This window comes from Lethenteron reissneri, chromosome 23 (genome assembly GCF_015708825.2).
Source record: "Lethenteron reissneri isolate LAM-NWPU_2019-01 chromosome 23, ASM1570882v1, whole genome shotgun sequence".
Classification (NCBI taxonomy): domain Eukaryota; kingdom Metazoa; phylum Chordata; class Hyperoartia; order Petromyzontiformes; family Petromyzontidae; genus Lethenteron; species Lethenteron reissneri.
This window is the reverse complement of record NC_083801.1, coordinates 21910382-21937943: the sequence shown is the minus strand read 5'-3', so window position 1 is coordinate 21937943 and position 27562 is coordinate 21910382. Positions and strand designations below refer to the sequence as shown.

Genomic DNA, 27562 nt, shown 5'->3' with positions numbered 1-27562 from the left:
TAATTGAAAACGAATTTAGAAGTGTTTTTTTTGTGTAAGCAAACATATTATTCTTTGTTTCTTTCAGTTCAGTCACGTAGATAGAAAAATAATAATAAAATAAAGTGAATAAAAATAATCAAAATAATGAAAAACAAAAATCACTAATGTCGACTGTAGCCTGGTTCTTAATCGGAGTGAGTGTATTGGCAGTCTATAATGTAGACTGTAGCCTGGTTATTAAGTTTAGTTAGTGTACTGGCAGTCTATAATGTAGACTGTAGCCTGGTTCTTAATCGGAGTAAGTGTACTGGCAGTCTATACTGTAGACTGTAGCCTGGTTATTAAGTTTAGTGAGAGTATTGGCAGTCTATAATGTAGACTGTAGCCTGGTTATTAAGTTTAGTGAGTGTACTGGCAATCCATAATGTCGACTGTTGCCTGGTTATTAAGTTTAGTGAGTGTACTGGCAGTCTATAATGTAGACTGTAGCCTGGTTATTAAGTTTAGTGAGCGTACTGGCAGTCTATAATGTAGACTGTAGCCTGGTTATTAAGTTTAGTGAGCATACTGGCAGTCTATAATGTAGACTGTAGCCTGGTTCTTAACCTGAGTGAGCGTACTGGCAGTCTATAATGTAGACGTATTATTGGTTCTTTCAGTAATACAAAATCAAAACAAAAACCACAATGTTTTGATCGCAACACAAGCGGTCGTCATCAGAAAAAAAAACCCACTTGTGCTGCGATCGAAACGTCATGGTTTTGGTTTTTATTTTATTACTGAAAGAACCAATAATCATCTTGACTTGTTATGTTTTGTTATTTTCTTTCCACCTATCTACGTGACTTTACCGAAAGACCCAAAAAATATGAAAACCAATAATAAGTCTGCCAGTATGCCTACCGAGGTTAAGAACCAGGCTACAGTCTACATTATAGACCACCAGTACACTCACCAAACTTAATAACCAGGCTACAGTCTACATTACAGATTGCCAGTACGCTCACTCTGCTTAAGAACCAGGCTACAGTCAATATTAGTGTTTTTTTATTATAATTTTTATTATAAAAATTGTATTCACTTAATTTTGTGTTATAATTTTTCTATCTAAGTGACATTACCGAAAGACCCAAAGAATATTAATTCCTGCAGTCACGAAAGCTTAAAGTCAAGATTTAAGTCAATATTTAATGTATATACTGTCGGAAACTGATTGGTCCACACCATCAGTTTCAAAGACAATGCATATACTGTCAGAGCATGTTTTGTGTTTGTATTTCCACCACAAGTGCACGTGGTTAATGCAGACATGCTTCCTTGCAAAAGGTTTCCGTTTGGTGTTTTAACATCTAAACACCTGTTTTGTTGCCAGAAAAAAGGGGAAAAGCTATTCTTATATTGTGACACTGGCAAAGGATGTCCCCTGACGAGAAGCCATTATTAACTCAATTAGTAATTTTAAATGAGCTGGTGTGATGATGACCTTACGTTACATTACTCCTCTTCGCGCACTCTGGAGCACAAGTCCACAAAAATCCCACGCCATGCCGGACGGTCTCTAGCAGCTGGTGATGATGACCTGCTCTGTCGAAATTTACATGAGCCTCAGAACTCAAGTCCACATTCCAGTTGCGCTCCAGGCACCGCGTTTCCATATTCGCTAGTCAACTCAAGTTGGCTGCCGTCCCAGGAAACATGCAACGACGTTGGCACGTGGTTGGAGCGTTGGCCCAACGATCCGTGTTTAATGGGGATTCTGGGCTGGAGGCCGAATTGTCTGGGCAAAATTGACACCCTCGGCGGAGTGTCCTGGATTCCCTCCATCAGGAACCGGCTTGGGCATGCGCCGCCAAACATGCCAAGAAAACAAACCGTTGGAGGTGGCGCAATCACTCAATTTTACGTTTGATTTGACATTCAGCGAATTCGTATTTCGTTTTTTTTATTCTCCTTGCAATGCAGCCTTGACCTTATAAGCAGGAGCATTTCTGAGGAGGTTTCTTGCTTGAAAGCGTTTCTGGTAAAGACGTGCCCAATTCCTGTGATAACTGGGGTCACTAGGAAAATCACGGAAACTCCACTTTCTCTAACTAAAATTAATTGTCCTTCAAATTGGTTTCATCAACTGGAGGTGATTAACTGGGACTCTGGGAGGAATCAGACGCAAGTGCGCTCAAGTGTCTCCTTGAGTTGCCTGTCCGTGGAAAGTGAAGGATGGGAGTGGCTGTGCGTAATCACACGGGGAGTAGACGACTCGTGGTCCATAGATTCCTTAATTTTTTTTCACTAGATGAAAACGCAAGTGACTAGGATAGTCTAATTTGCAAGAGTGAGTGAATGAGTGAGTAGGTGTTCGAGATGGTGAGTGAGATGTTTGGTGAGATGGTAAATTATTGAGTGAGATGATGAGTGACTTTGTGAATTTAAATTTTCTTTAACCAGGTAAGAATTCACAAGCCCGGGGATGAGTAATTTGCAAGAGTCACTTGGGGGTCAGCAAAATGGCAAATGCAATGATGTAAAAGCATTTTCTATTCCTTGAGTGTAAATCATGGCCGAGTGAAGTGGCTGTCAATCTTCCGAGTGGTTTGTTCTGTGCCGTGTCCGCAACCGAGAGGCGTGTGAAATGCACACACGACTAGCTCTGCCGCCACTTGACACTTCACCCACTCATCCAATCAGCCACAATTGTATTTGACCCACTTGAAGATGGCTGTACGCTTGTTGTTAGAGCTTTCATAATAAAACATTAATTACTTAGATAGTGATGATGATCATTTGCATGAATATTCAGTTGTCTGCCAGTGTTAAGGGCCCACATCTAAAATCCAATCATCCTTTTTACCCAGGAATGCCTCACCGAGTCTCAAGACTGCTTTCAAGAGGGTCCTGCCAGGTTTTCTGCAGCCATGGGGGTGGGGGGGGGGGGGGGGGGAAGAGCGACAAACCTGAGCCATCTGCAGGGAATCTTTCAGCATTGGGATGTTCGGCCGAGACCAATTACAATTCCCTGTATTAAACCAATATCCCAGGTCTCCGTTGTACAGGAGCTACTGAATCTCAATAGGTGCTTGCCCCATTAAATGAAGGGCAATGCTTAGTTGGCTCATGCGCGTTATCTCGTAGACTCTGGGGAGCGTGCAAAAGGGCTGCACTTTCTTCGAAAAAAAGAAAGAAAAAAAAACAGCTTGGAGTGGATTTTTTAAGGAAGGATGATTACATACTCTATAAATATTTAAGTGGATGGCCGTGATATGAGAAAACTGGAGGAGGCGTGGAGAGTGCAGAGTGGAGATTGTGCCCCCCAGAAGTGGAGGTGTGGGGGGGCGAGGGGGGGTGGGTTAGTGGGTTGTGACTGCGCGGACAGCGGGCGCCCGCACGAGAGACGGGCGCAAGCGTAATGAGTTTGCACCGCAATAACCTGACACTGCCATTAACGGCACCCGCTCGGCCTGGCTTCATTAAATTGACTTGGCGCTTTGTGACCGTGCAATAATGAGTGGAGGTGGGGGAGGGGGCAGGGGGCCTCCCCCCCGCCGCCCCCCCCACACTCCACCTCCTCCCCCTGAGCGGACGGTGCAAGTGTAAGGCTGCCCCGGGTAAACATCGCCTAATTAGTGCCGTGTCAGGGGCCGCCGTGAGGTTGCCACATACGCCCAATTTAGCGAGGGATGAATCGCGCTGCCGGGACCGAGCGTGCCCAGGTCGGGAACTGCCGCCCGAGACAGACGATTTCATTCATCGCATTTCATTATAATATATTTTTTTGGGACATGCACATTTCCACGGCCGATGAGGGCGGTGATGACGATTCATTCCAGTTATTTATCGCTGCATTAAACGATTTTCCACAGTCCCAACGTGTTTTATTCAAGCGACGCATCAACGTTTTCTTCATTTACCTTGGTGTCTATGCATGCCATCTGTGTTCATATGTCACAGCACTGCTGGGATGTAATGAAGAATCAAGAGGAACTGGCACGCCATTGTTAAATCGAAGTTGCCTTGTGTCTGCGTTTAACAGTGCTTCGTGATATCTATCGCGATGGACTGTGGGTCTCCCACCCAGGAAACATGCCAATTTCCAGCCAACATTTCGATTTAAAGCTTTCGTGCATTGCAGGGATTCATCTTCTTGGTTCTTTCGGTAAAGTCACGTGACTTTACCGAAAGAACCAAGAAGATGAATTCCAGCCAACACTTGGCATTCGGTTGGAACTGTTAGATCGACGTTGGCCCAACGTTGACCCAACATTCGGCTAATCTTGATTCAACGTCAGGCCAACATCAGCCCAATCTCTTGACCTGTGCATTCAGCACCACCGAGTTCCAACGTGTGGTTGTGCGGCCACGACGCACAAACACACTCGGGGGGGAGGGGTCCTCCTGGCGTGCGCGTGAACCGCTCATTAGGGCTTCCTGCCGGACGATAATTTTGCATCCAGTTCGGCTCTCGTTCTGCCAGCTCGCGGTCGGACCCGGTCGCCCGGCAAATATTTGGCGAGAAATGGAGCTGTGCCGTGAGCCTAGTGTCCCTCGTGCCTCTTAGCCGGCTTCTAATTTCTGCTCGGAAACCACGTCACGGCCACCACCGCCTCACCCCATCGCCACCAACTGTGAGTGCGACGCCTGCAACGGGCCACATAGGATGCATCACTGTCGATGGCGGCTGTAACGTGGCTACACAAAGAAGTTAATGAGGTAGCCGTCTAAACGAGGGTGTCCTTAGTTTAACGATTCACCCTGCGCCCCCCCCCCCCCACATCATACATCCCCCCTCTCCATTATTTTGTAAACAGTCACGATTTGGGATCACAATTTGATTCGAGAATTGTTGTTCTTGCGCTAGTGGCTACACGAGTCGTCAATTATATACTACACATCACGATCAGCCACGGTTTATCCACTGCTGGATGAAGGCCTTCCGCAAGGTGTCAAGACCTTTCAGTAGGGGCGGGTCAGAAAGTTACAACAACAAACAATACAACACATCATGGGAAAACCTATTCACAAACAATACAAACATCGCTGAGTCTCGAGCAACGGCCGTCGTCCCCTCCTCGCGGCCTAACGGCAGGCTTCGCCTTCCGCTCGTCAAGAGGCATGGGTGTGCCGGCCTACATCTCCCTGGGCCCTGCGGTGCGAACACTGGTGCCAGGATGGCGCCAGCGTGGTGCCAGCCTGGTGCCAGCGTGGTGCCAGCGTGGTGCCCCCTACCCCGTCCTCACCGTGCTGTCCGTCAACACCTCCCTCTCGGCGCCAATGTCGAACACCTCGCACGCCTCGGCCGCCATCGCCACCGTGTCCACGCTTAGCCGCACCGGAGCCGGGCTCCGCTGGAATGCCTGTGGGTCAGGGGGGGTGGTGGGCGCGGGTGGGGGTGGGTGAGGGCGAGCCATGGAGTGTAGATGCGGGAATGCATGGGCATATGGATTAGCAAGGTCATGGTTTGGTTAGCAGAATTGGTGAGATCAAGTGTGATGGGTGGGATCATCCCACTGGGCGTGGGGGTGGTGGTGGTGTACAGCTATGATCCAGCGCTTTGGAGGCGAGGGTTTGTGGATCGTGTGAATATTTGTTAAACTCCCAAACACTCTGTGAATCGAGCTGGGCTGGTCCATGCACCAGGCGTGCAGAAAGCAGCACGGTCGTAGACCGTGATGAGGCCGCACGGGTCGGATAGCGGCTCTGCCTGGGAGGGTGCTCCTCAGCCACCAGGGCCAGGTAAGCTCCTTTTAGTGCTCTTTGAGCCTCCAAGTCGTGGACAACCCTTGATCATTTTTACCAGTTTCAACATTGTGTGCCCCTAAGAGCAACGCAACTTTATCCGATATTTTCACTTGTATTGAATAGTCTATATTGAAGTTTATCACACGCTCCGGATGGACAGACAAAGCTCACACATAAATCCTTTCCACCCTAGTTGCAAAACATTAAAAGCTTGGCTACGTGCCGAATACATTGCCCGTTATATATTTTAGTTTTTAAGGCCTCAAGTGTTATTGATGAATCTTGTTGGGATTTGTTTTATTAACCGTGCCTGCGTGCCCACTGCCAACGCAGCAGCATCACCAAAACATGTATCCAAAGGCTCGTACGACTACTGACATGAACGTTTGGCGATGACGATTGCGATGGGGGTCCTCACCTGCAGCTCGGCGAGGATGCGGTCCTCCTCCTCCTCTTCGTCATCCTCGCTGTCGAACTCAGACGCCACCACGGGGGGCCTGGGCGTGCGGTTCACGCTGGGGGGCAGGGAAGACGACGGCGGAGTGGGGGGCACTAACCTGGACACTTCCGCTACACTTGCGTTGGCCTCCGCGTCAGACTTCTGTGCCGGCGAGTGAGTGCGTAGAGAGGAATTGGATGGGGCCAAGAGATACCGCACGGATGCACGAACCCACGGGCAGACATACACACAGGCAGAAAGAGAGAAACAGGAAGGTAAGGAAACAGAGGAACAGACAGAGCACCAAAGACAGATAGAAGGGTAAAGAACCACTTATCATCATCATCATTGTGATACAATCACAACTTGTGCAGGGATACTAAGGCTCATATTATGGGTAATTCATGTAACTTTGTCTTTGGTCATGCATGTAATGTCAGCCTGTTGTACGTAACTCTAAAGCAGGGCAAAAGCCATAAGCATTGGTTTATCATAATTAGTCTGTAATTAGGCGGTGTGTGGCTGCCGATGAGGTGTTCTCAGGATGGCGAGCCATGCGATTCCTTTCAGAAGCTCTGGCCCAAGCGGAGCGCGGTATCGCAGGCCACTACATGAGCCGGCGCAGGGCTGACGAGCACCAGGGGGAGGAACAATCTGGCGGGCGGCGTTGGGAAATGCAGTCAACCTGCAAATTTGTCCACGATTTTGGCAGGCAATGTCCCGTGCTAGCGGGCACCATCCTCAGAGTGTTTTACAGCCAAATAAATTGCACATTGGATGTGTGCTTTGACGAGCAATGCCCGTGATTTGTCTTGTTTACAAACAAAATCAAAATCATGCAAGGAGGTTGGGGAGGGGGAGACTGAGGCTCGATTGCCAACCCAGAATTTGGAAACAGAGCTTGGGAGCAGCCCAAGCAAAGCGCGAAACCACAGAATGCTAGAACAATCGCGCAGCGAGCCACGGTTATTTTGCTAAACAAGTAACGAGCTGTGGGTAATGGTCGTCAGAACGCGATGCTGCGGCAAAAGCCACGTGCCGATTCCTCCAGAGACAGGGACGAGCTGTGATGAAACGGAGGGACGATGCTGGGATGGAGGGGGAGGTGGAGCAGGAGGAAGAGAAGGAGTGGGAGGAGGAGGGGGCGGGAGCTAATTTAAAATGGAAGCTAATAAAATGTGAATGTATGCCCTACACACCAAGGAGTAGGTCGTCTATTTTAGGAATTATTCAGTGAACGCTTCTCACGCTCGTTAGAAGGGTCACAGAAGGGGCAGGAGACAAAGATAACTACGATTTGCACGACCACAGCAGATGTGCCATTTGCCCGACTGTCCCATAACCAATTGCTAAACCTCCAAGTTCCGGAAAACAGAGAGTGGTGTGGCGAGGATTTCGCGGACGCGATTTTAACTACAAACCAATTTTTTTTTATTTTACCAGGTAAGGCTCACTGAGCTGCTGTGTAGCTCTTGTTTAGAAGCGACCACCTGGCTATCGTAAATGACAGCTGAACAAAGTGGCTTATCGCATGTACATTTATACTCTGAGCGCACGATGTGGATTCTGAATGTGCAGGGAAAAACCGGAGGAGCCCGGAGAAAAATCCACGCGACCACGGGAAGGATATGCAAACACGCGAGCGTGCGCGTTTTGTGTAAACGCCCGCGCGAGGAAAAAAAAACTCGAGCAGGAGGGAGCGTTCGCGCGAGCCTCCGCTGATGACGTCTCCCTCTGGTTGTGCGCAGCAGCTCCCCACTAAAGCGCCCTCCTCCTCCTCCTTCTCATCCTCGCTGTGAGGCACACTCTGGGATGCTCAAATTACGTGCCCCGCCGTGATAAATTTACCCACTCAGGGCGGTGAGCCTCTACCGCTCACCACTATACATGCAAAGAGCTAATTAATTGGCCGGGTAATGGATTGACGGGCACTTTATCAAAACGTTTAAAAAATTCTCCATAGTTCAGATGCGCATATTTAGTGGTTCATTACTGTTCGAGTTTTCATCTGCACGGACCCCCTAATGGAAGGGGGCAGCTGTGTGAGCCGAGGCACACGCGTGACGCATGCACGCTACACGCACACGTGACATGCACGCACGACACGCACATAAGGGGAGTCCGATGCGTGTCTCAGGTCAGCAGATTCTAAGCCCAATGTGCTAACCACTGTGCCACCGCTCCACTCAGCATCAGTCTTAACCTTTTCACATTCCAATGATGAACGTTGTTGTTTTTTTTAAGAATACCAAAATAAAATAACTTTATCTGTACCGAAGCTCCCACAAAGCCGTGTGGCACAATTTAGCGCCATCCATCGTAGAGTGAGGTCGTGTCGCTACGGTTCTCTGCGGTGAGTACAACGTCTTTAAAAACAGCGGCGCTACTATGCCTCTAAATAGAAATGTACTCTGAGCCTGCTTGCGGGTACCGAGATGCAGCGGTGAACGGGACACCACCCACCCTGCAACTTGCAGAAGTCGCCTCGGAACGGGAAAGGGTTAAGAGATGCAGTTCCAAGCACGCTAAGAGGAGGATGTGCACGCACGCGCCTTGCGATGCACGACAGGAACGCGTGGATCGGCGAAACAAACACAAATCGAAGAGATCACATTGGCGACAGAGAAGGCCAGTAAATGGGCTCGGGCAGGATACATTGCCGGGAGGGACGATGGCCGCCGACCGGCAAGGCTGGTGCCGGAATGGCAGCCATATAGAGGGAGAGAGAGCATCTCAGGAGGATGATAAGCACAGAGATGCAGCGATGAAATCCATTCACGTGCCGGAGTGCGATGGACGGTAGCGGCACTGGACCACGAGAGGTTGTGACGGCACGCGGAGGCCTTCATCCAGCAGCGGATAGGACAATGGCTGACGATTAATCCCAAATGTACCACGGTTACGTGCATGCGTGTGCGTGCGTGTGCGAGCGCGCGACATTTACCCACGCGACTACAAAGGCGACCCGGGACAGTCCCGTGCCCATTATGGATTTGCGAACGTCCCCTTTGATTATCCCTAACGAGCCTCGGCACTGACAAGGGTCGGAAGCGCTTCAATTGAATTGCGGAGTGCTCCTGTATGCGATGAGCACAGCCCCCCACCACCCCCCATGCCCGCCCCACGCCCGCACCTGGAGCAGTGGGGGGCTTCAAAGCGGCCCCCGAGTGGGCCCCACTCTGACAATCAAAGTCGCTTGTGAGCACTGCGAGGTTGCCGGCGGATAATGTCCATCGCATCAAACGGTGGATCGAGTGGAGTGGACCGAGCGGAGTGGACCGTGCGGAACGGATCAGGCGGAACGGATCCAGTGGAGCGGACCGAGCAGAGTGGATTGAGGGGACGGATCCAGCGAATCGGATCGAGTGAAGTGAACCAAGCAAAGCAGATCGAGCGGAGCCGACTGAGCGGAGCGGACAGGAGATGATCGGATTATTTATTATTAGTTAAATCCTGCTGCTGCTGTTGTTGTTGGTGCGGCTGTGCTTGCAATAATGTAACCATTCATTAAACTTGATTCTTATGATTACCGTGCATGCAGTGAAAAAAAAATGGGTCTTGAGACTGAGTGTAAACAAAAGTAAAAATGGAAGTGGGGCAGCCCTGCAATTGCCCGCCCACGCAACTGCAGGCGGAAGGCATTCGCACCTCGCGGAAGCGCTGCTGAGCCCCCCTCAAGGGCGAGTTGCTGCACAGTTGCATGCTCGACACGCATCTTAAAATAGGCGAGAGTACCCACACTTTACCCCACCACACACAAACCGCCATTGTATCATTTATACTGCTGGTTGCGTGGAGGCGGGGAGGTGGAAGGGGGGCAGGGGGGGAGCAGGCGGAGGGGATTTAAGAAACGCGACAGGAGCTGGGCTTGAACTATGGATTCTTGTGCGCTCACCATTACACCACGAATGTCATAGTTACAGGATCATTATAATGATTACCACGATAATCGCGCGTATTTAGATATGCTCTTGCGGCCGTCTAGAACGCTCTCCTTTCTGATATTAAGAAGCCACTGGAGCTCTGCACTATATCATCAAGATTGAAAACTCACTTCGTTAGAACTGCTTTTAGTCTTCTTGGTTCTTTCGGTAAAGTCACGTAGAAGGGAAATAAAAAATTATAAAAATAAAACATAATAAAATAATTATCACGACGTTTCGGCCACAACGCAAGCAGCCGTCCTCAGGTGAAGACCAGGTCTGTCGGGGAGACAGCGTCAGACGCTGTCTCCCCGTCAGACGCTGTCTCCGCGACAGACGCTGTCTCCCCGACGGACCTGTTCTTCACCTGAGGACGGCTGCTTGCGTTGTGGCCGAAACGTCGTGAGAATTATTTTATTATGTTTTATTTTTATTATTTTATTATTTCCCTTCTACGTGACTTTACTGAGAGAACCAAGAAGATGAATCCCTGCAGTCACGAAAGCTTTAAATCGAAATTTAACTGCTTTTAGTGTTTAGTTTGTCGTCCTTCCCTGGAACATCTGATGAGCACGGTCGGCTACGTACGGTGCGAAAGAAGTTCGATGTACATACGTACATAATACAACGTACGTTTAACATACGTACGCTAACAACCACTAACCGTGGGCGGCGCGGGGGATTTGGTCGACTCCTTGCGGCTGGTCAGGATGACCTCGCCGGAGCGGCCGGTCGTCAGGCCGAACGAGAAACTCTGGGGCCCACGGGGGGGCGGGGTAGGGGGGTCCCCCCCCTCCTCCTCCTCCTGCTCCTCCGCGGTCGCCGAGGGAGAGCCGGAGCTCGCGGCCGCTGGCGCTACGGCGGGGCTGGGGGCGGTCGCCGCCGCGGACGGCGGTGGGGGCCGGGGCGGCGCGCCGGGCGACTCTGGGGGAGAGGCCACCGCCTCGTCGTCCGCAGCTGGAGGCGCGGCGCCTGTGCAGGGAGAGCGACAGCACGACGCTCATCTGGGTTTCATCTCGGGGTGGACGGCCGTGTGTGTTTTTTTGATTCCGACCCACGGGGTGTACCCCGCTGGGCTGCTGGGGCGGCACCCCGTGCGCGACGGACTACGGCCCGAGGAAGGGGATATCGCGAAACTGCTTTTGAGATCCCTTCAAGCGACCGCTGCACAAAAAAAATGTCATTCTACAGGCAAATCAATATTTTGTATTCTCAAGAGCTGGAATAATTAACCCCGACGATGGAGAAAAGGTAAGTTAATGCATTGAATGTTTTGTGCAGTCGTTGGTGGCCAACTCACGACGCTTGTGAGCCCGTCTACATTGGAACCTAAAGTGGATTACGATGCCATGCTTCACAGCTCATTTAATCGTCACAGCCGGACCCACTCACCAGGCCGACCCCCGACCTCCGGGGCCGCGCCATGGGGCCTTGCGGGCGGAGCCGCTTGCGCCTGGGACACGGCCGACGCCACCACCGGCTCCTCCGGGGCCACCTCCTCACGAGCGTGCGCCGGGGCCACCGCTCCCACCGGTGCTGCTGGCGCCTCCCTCGCCTGAGCCTGCGAAGGCCCCGTGCCAAGGCCTTCCCGAGGACGAGCCTGCTGCTGCTGCTGCTTTTGCTGCTGTTGCTGCTGCTGCTGCTGCCCGTCGTCCCCCTGCTGGTCCCACGGGGCTGGCGGCGCCCGCCCGTCGCCCACGGGGGACATCAGAGCCATGGTGTTCTCGGCCTCGTTGAGGACGCGGTTGAAGTCACGCTCGCTGAAGTGGCTCCGGCTGGCTCGTCGCTCCTCCAGCTCGCGCTCCAACTCCTGCAGCAGGCGCACGCGATGCCGTTGGCAATCAGCAGGTGTGTGCGGTTTGTAACTGAACTGAAACGAGATTGTTAAACTGAGCTGTATACATTCTTTTTTAGAAGCGACCTGGCCAAAAATGGCAGCTCAATGAAGTGGCTTATCACGTGAGAAATGTTTAACAGCTAAATACTCGAAACAACTTTGCATTTCCACCTTAAAAAGAGGTAAATTGACAAATTACCCGAGGCTGAGCTCTAGAATACAAGACGGTGCTCCCACCCTCTTGTGGGGCTGGGGACCCTCGCAAATGAAGCCCTGGTCACGAGGCAGAGAGTTTTGTTCAAACCCCATCCCTCCTCCAGAGCCCAGATCCACCTTCGCTCACCAAAGGAACGCGGAATTTCCACCGCCGGCTCGCAACAGCGAGCGTGAGATTAACCGCCGCTGAAAGCGAGAACGAGCAGCACCGCCACTCTCACACGTCACGGCACGCCGGGGGACGCACGTCGAGAGTAACGCTCCTGTTGACGATCTCCAGGGTGGCGGTGGACGTGGCCGTGGCAGCCGTGGCAGCCGTGGCAGCCGTGGCGGCGCCGCTGCCGATGACGTGCGCGGCACCCCCGTCGCGGTGCTGCTTGGGGGTGGGCGGGAGAGGTGGGGGGGGCCCCTCCCTGTGCTGGGCCCCCCGCGACCTCGGAGCCGCCTCCAAGAGCTGCTTGGCGGCCGAGCGGCCCCGTCCGTCGGGCCGATCCCCGCCATGCGGTGGCACCGTGCGTGGCTCCTGCTGCTGCTGCTCCTCCTGCTGCTGCTGCTGCTGCTGCTGCCGGGACGACTTGACCCCGCGAGCTACGCGGCTCACAGGATGCCCCTACACGGCAACCGCCACCATCGTCATCCAGCAACACCTCGTTAATCAACAGCCAATCAAATCCGAGCCGGATTCCGACAAGACACGTCGTATTTGTAGTTGTTAACGCACCACCATTCTACACAGCAGCGTCATAATCACCATCATCACCACCACAACCACCGCCACCACCACACTACTGACGACGGGCAAGAGAGACGTAACCACATCTCACCTCCTTGCTTGCACCACCGGGTGCGGCCGATGTCGCCTCTTGGTTCCGACTTGCCCGGGGAAGCCACGGCGAGTGTGACGGCGGTGGCGGTGACGGCGGTGGCCACGGCGCTGGTGGCGGCAGCGGTTCCTGCAGCGAGGTCCCGGCCCTCGTCGGCCGCCGGTTTGTGGTGACGCGGCACGGCCCGGGGCTGCGGGGACGCAGCGTCGCCCGGCGGCTCCGTGGCGTCCGGCCCACCCTCGGCCCGCACCGGCTCTCGCTCCCAGCGAGGCAGCTCCAGCGAAGAAACAGGGACGCCCTCTGCTACCGCCCTGCCGAGGTAATGACGCGTGAAGCGGCAACGCTCATAATGCACACATGGTCACGCAGGGGCGCGCGTGACGCCACACGCGACGCACGGCACACGCAGTCCGCACGGTGTCGACGTGAGCGATTGCCGATCGCGGTGATGTCACCGCGTAAGGTTTTCACGGTTGCTTGGCAACGGCTCTCCGGCGTGTTTTCGGGTCGTACCACACGATGTCCGACGTTTCGTTTCACGTGATCGGAGCTTCGTCGGGAACCGAATTTAGTTCTTGAACGGAAAATGCACGGTACAATCTAGAGGCACGCCAAAGAGACGGCAGTGATGTGAATGAAAATGCTTGGAGTGCGGGAGAGCGAATGATAAAGCGACTATTTGCGATGGCAGGGACGGCGATGATAAATATGGGGGTCCTGTAGTTTTTAATAACCGGTTGCGTAATTGTAAGTGTCAGGCAGATGTAGTAATCTCAACGACCACTAAACGTTTATGGCAATGGCAATAACGATGAGGGATAGTGGTGATTGACAGTGATGATAACCATGATGAAACTTAATTTGCGAAGACAAAGATGATCAAATCAACAAGCGCAACATCCATGAAAATAACCATCAGCAGTGCCACAACTATTTCCTACGTTTGTTTTTATTAGCAGCCCAAAGAGGCACACGGACAGACTAAATACATAATTACTCGACTCTTAATTGGGCACGAGCAGGCCGAGTCGAAGTGGCAGATGGACGGACAGATAAACAGACAAACGGATAGACCAACGGACAGATGAACAGACAAATGAACGGACAGATGAACCAACAGATGAACAGACAAATGGACAGATTGACAGATGGACAGATGAGCTGACAGATGAATGGACAGATGAACGGACGGACGGACGGATCTGCATTCTGTCCAGCTACAGTCACACCACGAGTGGAAAGAGGCTCTCCTCTCTCTCTCTCTCTCTCCGTCTCACAATGCGAACCTGCGCAGGAGGCCGATGGCTTCGTTGATGGCGTGACACCTGCTGTGCAGCCCCTCCAACTGGTGAGGTTCGTCGTTGAGAAACTTCACGGCTTCCACCTCGGCTCTCAGGAGGCTCCGCAGATGCATCTGGAGCACGGAGAACTGGGCTGCTCGCACACACACGCACACACACACAAACAGAAGGTCCGTGGCGTGGCCTTTAAGAGTCGGATGGGGCTAGTGGCAAGTCCAACATGGCACAAGTTACGGTGGTGTGACCAGTGCCATGTCCAGCAGCCTTTGCCTCCCCACTGTCGATGTCAATACATGGAGTGATACTTTAATGCCGAGTTGACCTGAGTTGATCTGAGTTGAACTAGAGGAGGCCCAAGACTGGATCAGATAGTTAGCCATGGCTGGGAATCGCTGGGTTCATGGTGCAGTATGCGAATCACGATGTGTTTGTTGTTGTGTGTGTGGTGAGTACATCTGTATGTTTCTACGTATGTCTGTGTTCGCGAATTAGGTCTGTGTGCATACATCCGCATGCATGTTGAATTTTTTTCACATGTGTGCGTGTCTGCGTGCGTATCCGGGTGCGTGCATCTGCGTATGTCTCTGTATCTGCGCGCGTATGTGCGCGCGTGCGCGTGTGCATCCCCTGCGGACCTTGCAGCTCGGAGACGCCCTCCCCGACGTGCCGGAGCGCCGCGACGCTCTCGTCCAGCTCGGTGAGCGCCGCTCGGCCGCCGTCGGCGCCGGCGGCGCCGGAGAGCTCCCGCTGCAGCTGCTGCACGCCGCCCTCCAGCTCGCTGGGACGCGGGGCGCAAGCGACACGCAAAGGCAAAGGTCCCCCGCGTTGCCTACGCAGACTCTTTAGGGCGGGCGCCGTCAGCGAGCAAGTATAAATGCCAGCGCCGCGCACGATGGGGCGGTGTTGGCATCGGCACCACGCCCGGCCACCTTTGTCTCCACAGTGCCGACGTTTACGCACCGCACCGTTTAAGGCCGAGTCAACTTGGGGCGCACCCGGGACCGGGAAGGAGGGGGGGGCAGATGTGGTGGGGACGGTGGGCGGCAGGACTGCTTCAGACAAAGCAAGCACACATCTGCAGAGAACTAATGCGAGAAGAATTAGGAGGAATCGATGGGCGAGCCCATGCACCACTACGTTGAGCCACTGCTCTATGCAGAATGGCATTGGAGTGTGTGCCGGTGTGTGTGTCTCATAGAGGGGAGCGGTCGTGTAGCGGTTAGCGCTGCTGCGCTATGAACCTGGCGACCCGAGTTCCATTCCCATTCACGGCCACATACCAGTGACGATTGTCTTCCCTAGGTAGACTCAGCCTCAAATTAGTACTTGGCGCTGCGTGCTGGCTGTGCCGGGCCTCCGTCGGTGCTCGCTAACAGGATTGCCCGAACAGTCGGTTAAATCTTGATTTGAGTCGGTTAAAGGCTATACGGGGGAGCTTTGTCTCATGTACGAAGATGTATGCGAGTGCAAATGAGCGCGCGTGCATGCGCCCATATGCCACCACTCAATCTACATCGCGTTCACTCGTGATCTGCGCTCGCTCGCTCGCGAGAGAGAGGCAACATCTGTTTGACCATGAGGCATTTACGTCGTTAGACAGCTGCACTTCATCACAAGCTGGACACGACATGTACACATTAGTTCCGCGGCGGTTCCGGTAATGAGAAATTATAATTTCTTGCCACACAGCGAATCAAGTTCCTTACATTTACACATAACCTCAAAAACTAAAAAACGTCATCAACAACGCAGCACATTCGCCAACAACACTGTGGCCCGGAAGCGACGCTCGGTCGATTCGTCGATTCAGACGCTCGTCATCGCAGACTCCGCGCGACGAAAATCAGTGGTGGAGTAAAGGAAAACGTCATTCCCTGATGAAGCTCGACGCTCGGGAAAGGTATTCTCCTTTGGTGTCATCCGTACTGTATTCATCACCATCATCGGCCACGGTCAGTCCACTGCTGGACAGAGGCCTCCTCAAGCCTCAAGCAGCCGCTACCAACTCACGGCGCCACGATGCTTCAACGCGCATAGCGGCCGCGCACAGGCAGATTTCATCGCTCCGTCTCCTCCGTGAACGTTCTCCTAGGACGGCCAATTCCCCCCCGCCCACACCCCTCCCTTTGCTGGCGTTCACACAAATGCAATTATCAAATCGTACTGTGCACAATTACGCACGGGGCAGGTCAGCGCAGTGCCCGCGCGGTGAACGCGACTCCATGCATTCCCCCCCTACCCGCCCCCCCGGCGACAGCCACTTTGTATCCCCGCTCGTATTTTAGGGGCCCTGCATTGTGACCAATTTAACGGCACGCCGGCGTGCGCAGCATTTCAAAAGTTCCGAGAGTGGCTTTGCGACCAATTAGGCGGAGGCCGGCAGTAAAAACTGTTCCCGTAAAGTGATGTCCATCGCGAGGGATGGCGAGGATGGAGTCCCTGCGCGGGGATGCGCGCTTCTCTACCCCCCCCCCCCGCTCTCCCCCTCCCCCTCGCCCTCGAGCCCTCCTGCTTCGTATGCCTGCTTGCACTTCACGGTGTGCCGACATCAAGCCAATGCTGCCGAAGGGTAAATCGTGGGATGTGTACAGGAGGCGAAACCGTCTGCTGAATTACTTTGTTCATTACCGTCTCCAGAATGGTGCTAATGGTTACTTTGTGGTTGGTCCATCTCATCTGAATGTTTGTGTATTGCTGCCTATGGCCGCCTCTCACTCTGTTCTTGCGTTTGTCTGTCTGTGTGTCTGTGTGTCTGCGTGTTTGTTTCTACGTCCGTGACCCGCCCCTTCCCCAGCTGACCGCGGCACAGACGAGGGGAGCGGGGGGGGGGTGGGCACGCAACGATGGGGCGCCGTACCTGAGCTGGCGCTGCACGGCGTGCTGGCGCCCCACGAAGTGGGCGCGGCTCTCCTCCAGCTGCTGCCGCTGGAGCCGGGCCTGGGCGCCGTCGTCGTGCTCCGCCGCCGAGCGCCGGGCAGCCTCGGCGGCGCGGCCCAGGACCTGGCGCGCCGTCGCCAGGCTCACAGTCTGCCACGCCAGCTTGTGGCTCATCTGGTGGGAACACGGCACGCACACGTACAAAGATCTACCCCCTCCCCACCGTGTCGCCTGAACAGACTGTTGGGGGCCACGTGCTGTCAGCGAGGAGCGCCTATTAAGGGGTGGCACAGGGCACTACACTGGGTACGGATTTAAGGCTGGGTCTACCTAGGGAAGGGCCAGGACCAGTTCTGACATTACTTTTCACCTGATTTCAGGGTTAGTGCACCAACCGCTCCCCAAACACACGTGTACATATGGCACACACATGCACAAAATATCCCCCCCGTACAGCCTTAATAGACTATTGGGGCAAGTGCTGTTAGCGAGCAGCACCTGTGCCACACGAGGGGGTGGGTGGCCAACACCAGGCCCAACCGCCTTTGTCTCCCAAGTGGCGATGTTTACTACACACCGCGCCAGGTACTCATCACACGCACGCACGCACAGGCATGCCGAGCGAGAGCGCCGCGGGGCTGCTGGCGACACTCTCTCCCAACGCAGCGATGCGTGCGGCCAAGCGGCGTGGAGGTGGAATTGGTTTTGTTAGCGCTCGTCGGCCTCATTTGGTCCGACAGATTCAATTGTGACGGAACTGCGCCTGATGGGGGACCTGCTTGTAAAGTTGAAAACTGGAAACCCCCCTCACCCCCCAACGCCACCGTCCCAGACGCACGGACAACTTGCTTGGACAATCCGAGGTTTTATCTTTTAAAATACAAAAATGCCTATTGCACACAAATATAACAAAGATAAAGACCCCCCCCCCCTCGCCATGTAGCCTTAACAGACTGTTGGAGCAAGTGCTGTTAGCGAGCACCTATGAAGGCCGGCACGGTACAGGAGGGGGTGGGTGGCCAAAACCACGCCCCGCCGCCTTTGTCTCCCTCGTGGCGATGGATACACATCGCCCCAGGTACTGTACTCATTTTAGGCTGAGTCGACCTCGGGGAAGCCCAGTACTATTGAGAAGGGACGGACACGCACACACGGACAAAGATGCACACACCTCAAAACGAGGGTTGCAGTGAGCCCCTTCCTGACAATGAGTATTCCCGGTACATTGCTGCATTCAACATGGGCCTACAATTTGAGAACATTATCCAAACATATACTCAGTTGGAATTAATGTGCACAGGAAAGCACTGTAAGCAGCCACCATCATCTCCTCCTGCCGCAAACACCCTTCTGAAAAAAGAGTCACGGGAATTGGCAACACTTTGCTGGATATAACAAGCGTTGCTATAACAATAAGAATTCGGGTCCGTGAACCCATTAGATTGTTTTAACATCGTCGTGAATGTAGCGGCCACCAGTGGTTGCAGGGGTCACGTGAATGCATCACGCGCTACACGTGTGAATCTGCATGCATCGAATTTTCCCTGCACGCAATTAAAACGCGCGTAGCGCGGGCTTCGGAATCGCTATCAATTGATCAATCAATGCATAATTACACCCCTACCTGAAACTCATTTACAAGCGCACTCCCACGTTGCCATACACAGCCAGATGAGAATTACCACGTGTGCTTATACGCGCACGGGTATCTGGTGGGGGACTTGAAAGAGCATTAGCTGCTCAAGTCCTCCTAAGCAACCGCATTTTATCTCTTGTGATGCTATCAAAGTGTTCACTTATTATATCCAGGCTCTTTAAAACCCCTCAACGTTACAGATGACGTGGGATATAGCTTAGCTGAATGGCCGAATGAACAAAAAAAATACCCTAGTTTTATCTTGTGGACGCAAATAAATGTTCTCCAATTGCAGAAAAATCTAACTCTAAAAGGCCTCCGCTTGGGGGTTAGGAACGTTCTGAAAGAGTTAAACGTTTGAAGCAGTGATGCGGCAAAGGCAGGGAAGGATTTTGCCGATCGAGGCACCCAGCATCAGGCTCTCCGCCGTGCCGTGCCGTGCGGCGTGGCTCAGCTACTGCTTGGGGTTCACGCGATGAAACAAGCCGCCCGAGCCAGCGACAGCAAATTGGGCACGGAAACTGGAATGTCGTAGCCTAACTGGAAAGATGAAGGGTAGCTGTCAACTCCCTCGAAATTGATTTGCTTTAGAGTTTATAAATGTTCTTTACTGTGGGTTTACACAAGCTCTTGACACGAGGCAAGGTCCCTCTCTTGCAAGCGTGACAGGCGGAGAGAACTCCTTCTTCAAGGGCTTGCCAAGTTCTGAGTCAATTATTTGTTTGAGAGCCACGTGACTAAAGCTTCGGGAGCAGCGCAACTTAATGCCGTCCGGTCCGCCGGAGAGCGGGCCCAGCAGAACGACAATGCTGTTTGTTCATGATGTGGTCCATCGTTTTGTTTGGGTGGCCGTCTTCATCGTCTTTAATGTCCCACTCGTGGAAGAGGTTTCGCGCAGCGACCGATCGTCGTTCCGAAGTGGTTGACGGAGCCACCGCAGGGGGTAGAACCGGTCGATTTGGAGTGTTGTTGGGCTTCTCTAGTTGATTAGTTTATTATGTGCAATGTATTTCGATGGGCAGACATTTTTTACAAATTTAACTAGCGACGTCCAGTGATTTTCTGAGGTTTGGTTTTGGCAAATTTTTCTCTTTCAGGAGTCGGTGACCAAGACTGCACCGTGCTGGAATCTCAATTTGGGGCGGTCTGAATGACCTCGGAGAGGTCCGTCGCTCGCTACGTGCCGGCGCGCGCTCGGCTGGGCGAGTGCCACACGCGAGCATCGTGAACATCCCGCCGTCAGGAAAACACACCCCCACCATCCCGAGTTCGGCAGCGTGTGGTGGTCCAGACTTTCTGCATCACCCCAGGGAAGCGGGGGGGGGCACTGTTCTTCTTAACGATTGTGTCATGAGGCCTACTGACGGTTTGGGTTCTCGCAGCAACGATACGTTGGTCTAAAGTGACCGCTGACAAACTTCGTGACTGATGCAGATTCAGGAACAAATCCACGGATGCTTAAGAGATCCTGTATCAGTTGACTACGCGTTAACTGATACAGGACCAATACTCGGTCAATTGTCGTGACATTTTGACGACTTTATGCAGTCTATGTCGGCAACATTTAGTGACATATTTCAAGCTCGCATGGTGACTTCCCGCTCAAAGGAGTTGGCCGTATTGCTTGCCGTGGACTTTCGCAGGCAGTAGTGGAGGGAGGGGGTGGGGGTTGAGATGGTGGGAGAGGGTGCGGGGTGGTAGCGAAGGGCACCCCGAGCCGGCAAACCACGCGACGTGGAATGACCACGGGGGGTCGTGTCTCACAATGCGGCCGCACTTGACACGCGTGCACACAGCTCCATCACCGTCACCCACAATACCACGGGGGTGGGGGTGGGGTACAGGCATCAATAATTAAAAGCGAGGAGAAATGGGGAGAAGGAGGGGTGAGAGGTCAGGACGAGAGCTATGCGGCGGTGGCGGCTGGTGGGGGAAGTTAATGAGTGATGAGCTGCATTGTAAAAAGGCGCCAACGCGGCCCGCAATGCCTGCCGGAGATCAGCCTCCACTGTCTCCCTCCGCGGGCAGGTGGGCAGGCGGGTGGTGGACACATCCGGTCACGATAGACATTCTATAGACGTTCGTTTTGAGTGATACGTGCATGGGAGGGGGGAGCAGTTAGAGAGACCTCTGATCAGGAGGGGCAGCATCTCCCCTCATGGCGGGCGGCTGGATGAAGACGAGAGTGGTCAGCGTGTTTGCCTCAAAACCAAAATTTGCATGCAAGACGACGATTCGCTTGCCCCACAGGCGCCCAGGAATGTCGCTGCATGACCCAAGCATGGCATGGGGGTCTTCTTTCGAAGTGAGCATTAGTCACAACATGCCCTCGTTGCGAAGAGCAGCCCATTGTGTCTGAACCTCAAGTGTCTGAAATTAAATTGTTCAATCAGTAAAGGGAACGTGCATATGTGTACCTATTACTGTATCACGAATGTGACATAGCAATGCTGCACTGCTGGGTCTATGTTCCCCTGCTGCTTGTGCGCACGAAGCCTTCGGGCCTGGCGTGAAGCCTACGTGAACCCCGCAGACCCTCGGCTCCCAGCTGCCTCCTCTCTGCCAGCTCTGGCACTGCCTCAGATGATGCTCGACGACGTGAGATGAAGTCAAACGAGGTGGAAAGTGACGTGGAGGGACCAAAGAGGGCTTTGCGGCAGTGGAGCCTGAGGCCTAAGTCGGGTGAAGCCGAAGGCTCAATCCCACTTCAATATAAATCACGGTGATTGATCACAACTGTCTGCCAACTCCTTCACACAGAAAGTCCTAAAAACGAACATCAAAACGTCTATCCAGTACACAAGGAACATTGGGCCGACATTTGTCCAACGGGTTTCAACTGTATGCCAACGTTGGGCCAACGTCGACATATTTACTGTGGTCAAAAATGTCACCAGACAATTTACCACGGATTACCCATTGTGGCAAATGTGTGGCAGTGTCCTCGATACACGCTTAAATCCGCATCATGTTCTGTTCAAAGAAAGTTGATAGATATGTCGCCCCGTCGCTTTAACAAATTCACGTCGCCAAGGAAACCCGAAAACGTAGCGCGAGAACCTAGGGACAAAAATGGCTCATTTGGCAACGCTTGTGTGATCCGTAGCAACAGATGCCTCCGGCGTCAGTGGCCCGGAATAATTACAGATGCAGAACTCTGTGTGCTCCAAGTGCAAAAAATGTGCACCTGTACACGTGTTAAACTGCACTGTGTAATTGCTTCGTTAAAAAACGAATAACAACCCACGCTGTGCGGCCATCTCAGCGTGTGTGTTTTCGAGAGTGAGTCCGTGTGTATGTGCATGTTGATTATGCAAATTACCAAGAATACTATTGTACCGGTTAAAGTGCACTGGAATCAAAATGATTATTTTCCTTGCCAAGAACAAATGTGTATGGCTGTGAATTCCGGTGCAATTAAGTGGAGGCTGCAATTTCCCTCTAAAGACAAGCGAGTGTGTGGACCGTGAAATAAATTGCGTTAAAAAACTAAGAAAAAAGAGCCTCAACTAAAATCTCCAATGGCATTGTTTGACTTTTAATTAAGTGTTAAGAATGCAGGCCAAGACCACTTATATTAACTGCCCCCACTCCACTCTACCCTCCCTCTCTCTCCCCTCCCCTCCCTTACTCCACACCTCCAGACCGTCTTGCCAGAACACCTGTTCCCTGCAGGGCATGCAGTGGCGGAATCGCACATTCATGCCCAGACACATACACACAAGGATCCCAGACGTCACCTTTAACAAACTGTTCGGAGCTAGGACAGTTGGCGAGCACCTATTTAAGAGACGGTGACGTGGCCAGCACCGTGCCCCGGCCGCATTTTTCCCCAGTGCTCATTGTTTACACGTAACATCAGGTTAGTTCAATTGAAGGCTAATTCGACCTAGGGGAGACCCAGGACCTGTTCTGACATCATGCACCACTGATGTTAGCTATGGTGGGTGCGTGGCACAGGCTACTAACCACAGGACGATGTTAAATAACAATTATTAAGATTATATTTCTCTCAATTACAACGGGGAAAAAATCCTCAGTAATCGTCCACCTTTGCTCAGCATTGCGTGGTCAATAGCTTGGCTTTCTGGGAAATAATTTTCTGACAAAATTATCTAATAACAAAATCACACGTAACAACAATATTAAACGCATCCAGCGATGTTTTACACGTGAGGACAGCTACAGTTTGAGCCAAGAAATGCTCCAATTAACTCATAACAATTAAGGGTTATTGGAATCTATCTTAGAAGACAAAGTGGTTTTCTTTCAAGGCTAGAGGCAGAATATACAGTTTTTTTTTTGGTTCAGAGTCAAGCACAAGAGAGAGAGGCAGCGGGGTTTGGGAGCCACACTTTGTGTTTCCTGTTGGGGACTCTACAGGAGCAAGCTGCGCCTCTGTGGTATTTGGAGAAAATGCCAGCGCGTGCCAACGACCGATGCCAGCGTGCGGTGGTGACTGGTGCCGGCATCTGGCAGGGTGAGCGGTACCAGAACCCCGTAGTTCTCACCACGGTTGGACAAATAAAACTCGACTCGACCCGGTGGCAGCTCACGGCGCAAGTGTGTGGCGGTGTGCACGCGGCCAGCGGTGTGCCACAGTGTGCTGCAGTGTGCTGCCGGCACTCGGCTGTTACGGCATTGGCAGCTGAGTGTTGCTCGGTGGGGACTGGTATTGGCGCACGGAAACGCACCGGTTCTGCTACACGTGTGACGGTGTGTGGTGGTTCCCCTCGGGAGAAGTCTGGGGGCCGCGGTGCTGAAAAGTGCGAGTGGAATGAAAAAAACAAAGCAGCGTGGAGAGGTGCTTGCTGACAATCACACAGAGAGAGAGGGAGGGAGGGGGGATGTGGAGATTACCAAACACGCAGGTAAACGACACCATTTACACTTACCAAAAGTGAGTGGGGATTGGGTGAGACAGTAGCCATCAAACAAAGATAGGGTCACCGCATTTCGCGCTTTCAGATGCGGTTCTGCAGCCGTCTGGAAGCACTTTCAAATCATCATCTCGATTGAGAACTCATTCCTTTAGAACTGCTTTTTGTGTTTAGTTTATTGTCCTTCTTGCACCTCCAATGAGCACGGTTGGCTACGTATAGTGCGAAAGAAGTGCAACGTACGTACACAGGTTGCCAAAAGGGATGATGGCCGACGGTCAAGAATAATGACAGGGTGGCAACGAGGGAATGGAACTCGTTCAAGAGTACATCCCGTGAAGGGAGATGGAGCACCTCGCGCGCGGGCGGGTGGGTGTTAGGCGGATTTTTGTGCCGGAGAAACCGTGAGAGATGTTGGAATCTTGCGGAGGCCTTCATCCAGCGGTCGGGCCCTACAGCGCGTGGCGTCGCCGCGTGGCAGCGCAGGCATGTCGTCAACGCGGCAGTCACCTGCATGTGTCGCAGCTGATTGACGTCCGTGCGGAGCTGTCCCACCGTCTCCTTGAGTCGCCACGCCACCGACCGCAGGGAATCTGGGTCCCGGTCGCCCTCTGCGAAGGTGAGAGATGGAGAACTGAGTGGGAGAGATAGAGAGAGAGTGATGCAAGCCGATAGGAATTTACAAAAACCTCACGCATCCCAGCCATCTCAGCAGCCCTGTCCTCCGTCTTATGGGCAACCTCATTAAAGCTGAGACTTGACCCAAAACGTCTTTTCCATGTTTACGAGATAAAGTATAAAATGTGGACGAATCTCTTTCAAGTCTGGGTTGCTTCAGTTTTATGGAATGCCAGTGTGTCTGTGCAATGACCTTTCACCTTGTAAAATCGAGGTCACTGAACCGGCTGAATGGCTGGCAGGATGACTGGCTTACAGATTGACTGATTTTCTAGCTAGCTGGCTGAATTATGTCAGACTGACTCAGCTCACTGACTGTCTGACTTCTGGCTGGCTGGTTTGCAGGCTCACAGTTTCTATCCTGTTCTTGTGCACGATGGTAACATGTTCACGGAGCAAAATGCCGATGTCGAGGTCTGCTCGCCACTTTGAGAGGGCTTCAGCAGAGAGCTTGTGTAGTTCTGTAACATTTAGGTTGAGAGAATTTCAATATCAGTTCCGGGTGATTAACAAGGACCTATTTGCAGCATTTAGCTCTCCCGATCATATCTGTATACAAATTAACATGTCGCCTTTATAGGATGGTATTAGTTGTGTTTAAGGTGACATAAAAAAACATGAAAAACGTAGCAAGTGGGCCCGCAAGAAGGCTTACCGCCTTGCGAGCCAGCGAGGGGCATGCGATGCCACCGCACTGGGGACACCTGCTCACAATAACAATGACGATCGAGTGACAGTTGCCTGCGATCCTCTGCTGATAACCACCTACGCGAGAGGCGGAGGCTGGATAAGGCAAGTGGTGTGAAGTGAGATTAGAATGGCGGGAACAGGCGGAAGCCTGAGGGATCTGCCTTCACCCCTCCCCATCCCAAGCTGCACCAGGAGCTCTCTGCCAGTGCAGAGCGATCGACCGCAGGGTGAGAGAGATTGCGAGATGGGCAGATTGGGAGATGGAGAGGCAGCTAAGATCAAAGGAGTAGAAGAAAGAATATTGCAGGGAAGAGAAATATTGTGGCAGATAAGGACAACGGGAAAGATTAAGAGCGGAGTTTCGAGATTCGCTGTGGGCGGCTGCCTTGGGGAGGGGGCCGCAGAGGAGGAGAAATAAATACAGAGAGAGAGAGAGCGAGCGATAAGCAGGAGGAAGGAGGGAGATGGAAGGCAGGATGGTTGAGATGCAGGAAGAGAAAAGACAGAGGGAAGAATAGACGTACAGAGGAGACATGAATAGACACGGCTGATGGAGCGAGAAAAGATGACAGGAAATTACAGACATTAAAACGAGAGGGCAACGAATTACTTTAACGGGGCGATACGAGATGAAAAACGAGATAGCCAGAGAGATGAGGTCACAAACGGCGCCGGCAAGAGAAAGAGACTCGGAGCTGGGGGGGGGTCACCCCAGGTGCCCTCTGGTGACACACGGCAAGCGCCGCTTGGCGTCCCATCAAGCACATCCGGGGAAAAAAATTAAACCAAGTAATGAACCAAGTAAAGGAGCCGACGACGACGCCGCCATGGTGCTCTCTCCTCACGGGCGTCAAGGTGGGCCACGGGGAGGCAGCGGAGGGAGACAGAGGGAGACAGAGGGAGACAGAGGGAGACAGAGGGAGGGAGACAGAGGGAGACAGAGGGAGGGAGACAGAGGGAGACAGAGGGAGGGAGACAGAGGGAGACAGAGGGAGGGAGACAGAGGGAGACAGAGGGAGGGAGACAGAGGGAGGGAGACAGAGGGAGGGAGATGGCTGGAGACGGCTGGAGACGGACCGAGACGCGAGGCACGGGGGGGGGGGGGGGGGGCATCATGTTGGGCACATCGCCTCCACCCAGTGGCCTGTGCCACCTCGTGTTCCGAGTGCACGTGTGTGTGTGTGTGTGCTCTTGTGACTAAGTGACGCAATCAGACATTTAGTCGCGTTTCATATAAACCCACCTCCTTTACCACCATCTCCATCCACCTTCTCCCCTGCACCTCCACCCACCTCCTCCCCACACACCTCTTCCCCTCCATCCATCTCCTACCCTCCACCTCGCACCCTAGCCCCATTCCTCAGTAAGGAGTTTGGCGAATTGGGGGGGGGGGGTCAATAAATGATTAAAGCCTTGCCAATATTTTTTCTTGAATCATTGCGCATGGCAAAGAGCCAGGCTCTCCACCGTGGTGCCCGCATGTACGCCGTCCCAGAGCCGGCGCTGTTAAGCCCCAATTCTGTTTGTTGATTAGCGCTAATTGATTTACACATTTTAACAGAGTGCCATTTTCCCTGCCGTCGATTCAAATGCGACGGGGCACGCACACGAGCGCGCCCGCGCCCACAGCAGGCATCGACTGAGCATGCAGAATGGGATTTCATGGACTCTGTGAATTGAATGGTAATGACGATGCGACGGGGCGCGTTCCATCGCGACGCCGACGAATGTGGGGGGGGGGGGGAGGGGACTGTGGGCGGGGCCCGATGTCCAACACGACGTGGGCAAGCCACCTTTACCCCTGCAGTGGATTCAGAGAGGAGATGTTCATTATTTGTGTTGATTGCAATCAAATCGACGAGCGTATTACAAGAGCCTGAATCTGTTCGTAATCAACCGGCGAATCCGCCACGTCGTTACGCAGCGGAGGCACCGAAGCCGAAGGCGCCGCTGACACGATCCAGTGCTCTGTGCGTACCCGAGGAGTCGGTCTGCGTGCAGGCGGAGCTCGTCGGGCGAGTGGGTGCTGGCGTCGCGCTGGAGCCGCCGCCGGCACTGCCGATCCCCGCCGCCCGCAGTCTCGCGTCCTCGGCGCCGCACCGGCTCAGCGCATCCTCCAGCGCCTCCGGACCCATGGTGCGCTGCAACAGCTCCGTCAGCATCGTGACCTTGCGCTCCATACTCTCCATCTTCTCCCTGGGCAGGGTTTCGGGGGCGGTGTCGGTAGTGGGGGAGGGAGAAAAGAATCAAGTGTTGTGGTGGAGGGACGGACCTGAAGATGCTGCGAGTGGCGGGCACCGAGGGAGCCGCCGCGATGTCGGCAGCGAGGGCGGTCGTCACTCCCGGCGGGCAACGTCCGGTTTGGGCTTCGAGCCGGTGACAGTCTTATGCCGTTACTCTCGCTCGCACTCAAACCGGGGAGGTAACCAAGCTGATGGCCGTGGCAAGAGATGGAGCCGCGCTCGCCCTGCCAGGCAGTGTGACAGACAGAGCGGGCACGGCGCGCCACCACAACCCAGACAGTGGGGCGATACATTCCTTCCGCGGCC

At 53.3% G+C, this 27562-nt stretch overlaps 1 protein-coding gene across 1 annotated transcript in view; it reads right to left on the bottom strand.

Moving 5' to 3' along the window:
* The window catches only part of LOC133346199 (sickle tail protein homolog), a 190492-nt gene that overhangs the window by 11046 nt on the left and 151884 nt on the right, over positions 1–27562 (bottom strand). Inside the window, 12 exon segments of the mRNA XM_061557694.1 lie at positions 5211–5327; positions 6131–6313; positions 10739–11046; positions 11467–11884; positions 12375–12737; positions 12952–13002; positions 13004–13262; positions 14238–14385; positions 14888–15030; positions 17110–17303; positions 24156–24256; positions 26992–27209. Coding sequence (XP_061413678.1) covers positions 5211–5327; positions 6131–6313; positions 10739–11046; positions 11467–11884; positions 12375–12737; positions 12952–13002; positions 13004–13262; positions 14238–14385; positions 14888–15030; positions 17110–17303; positions 24156–24256; positions 26992–27209 — 2503 coding nt within the window.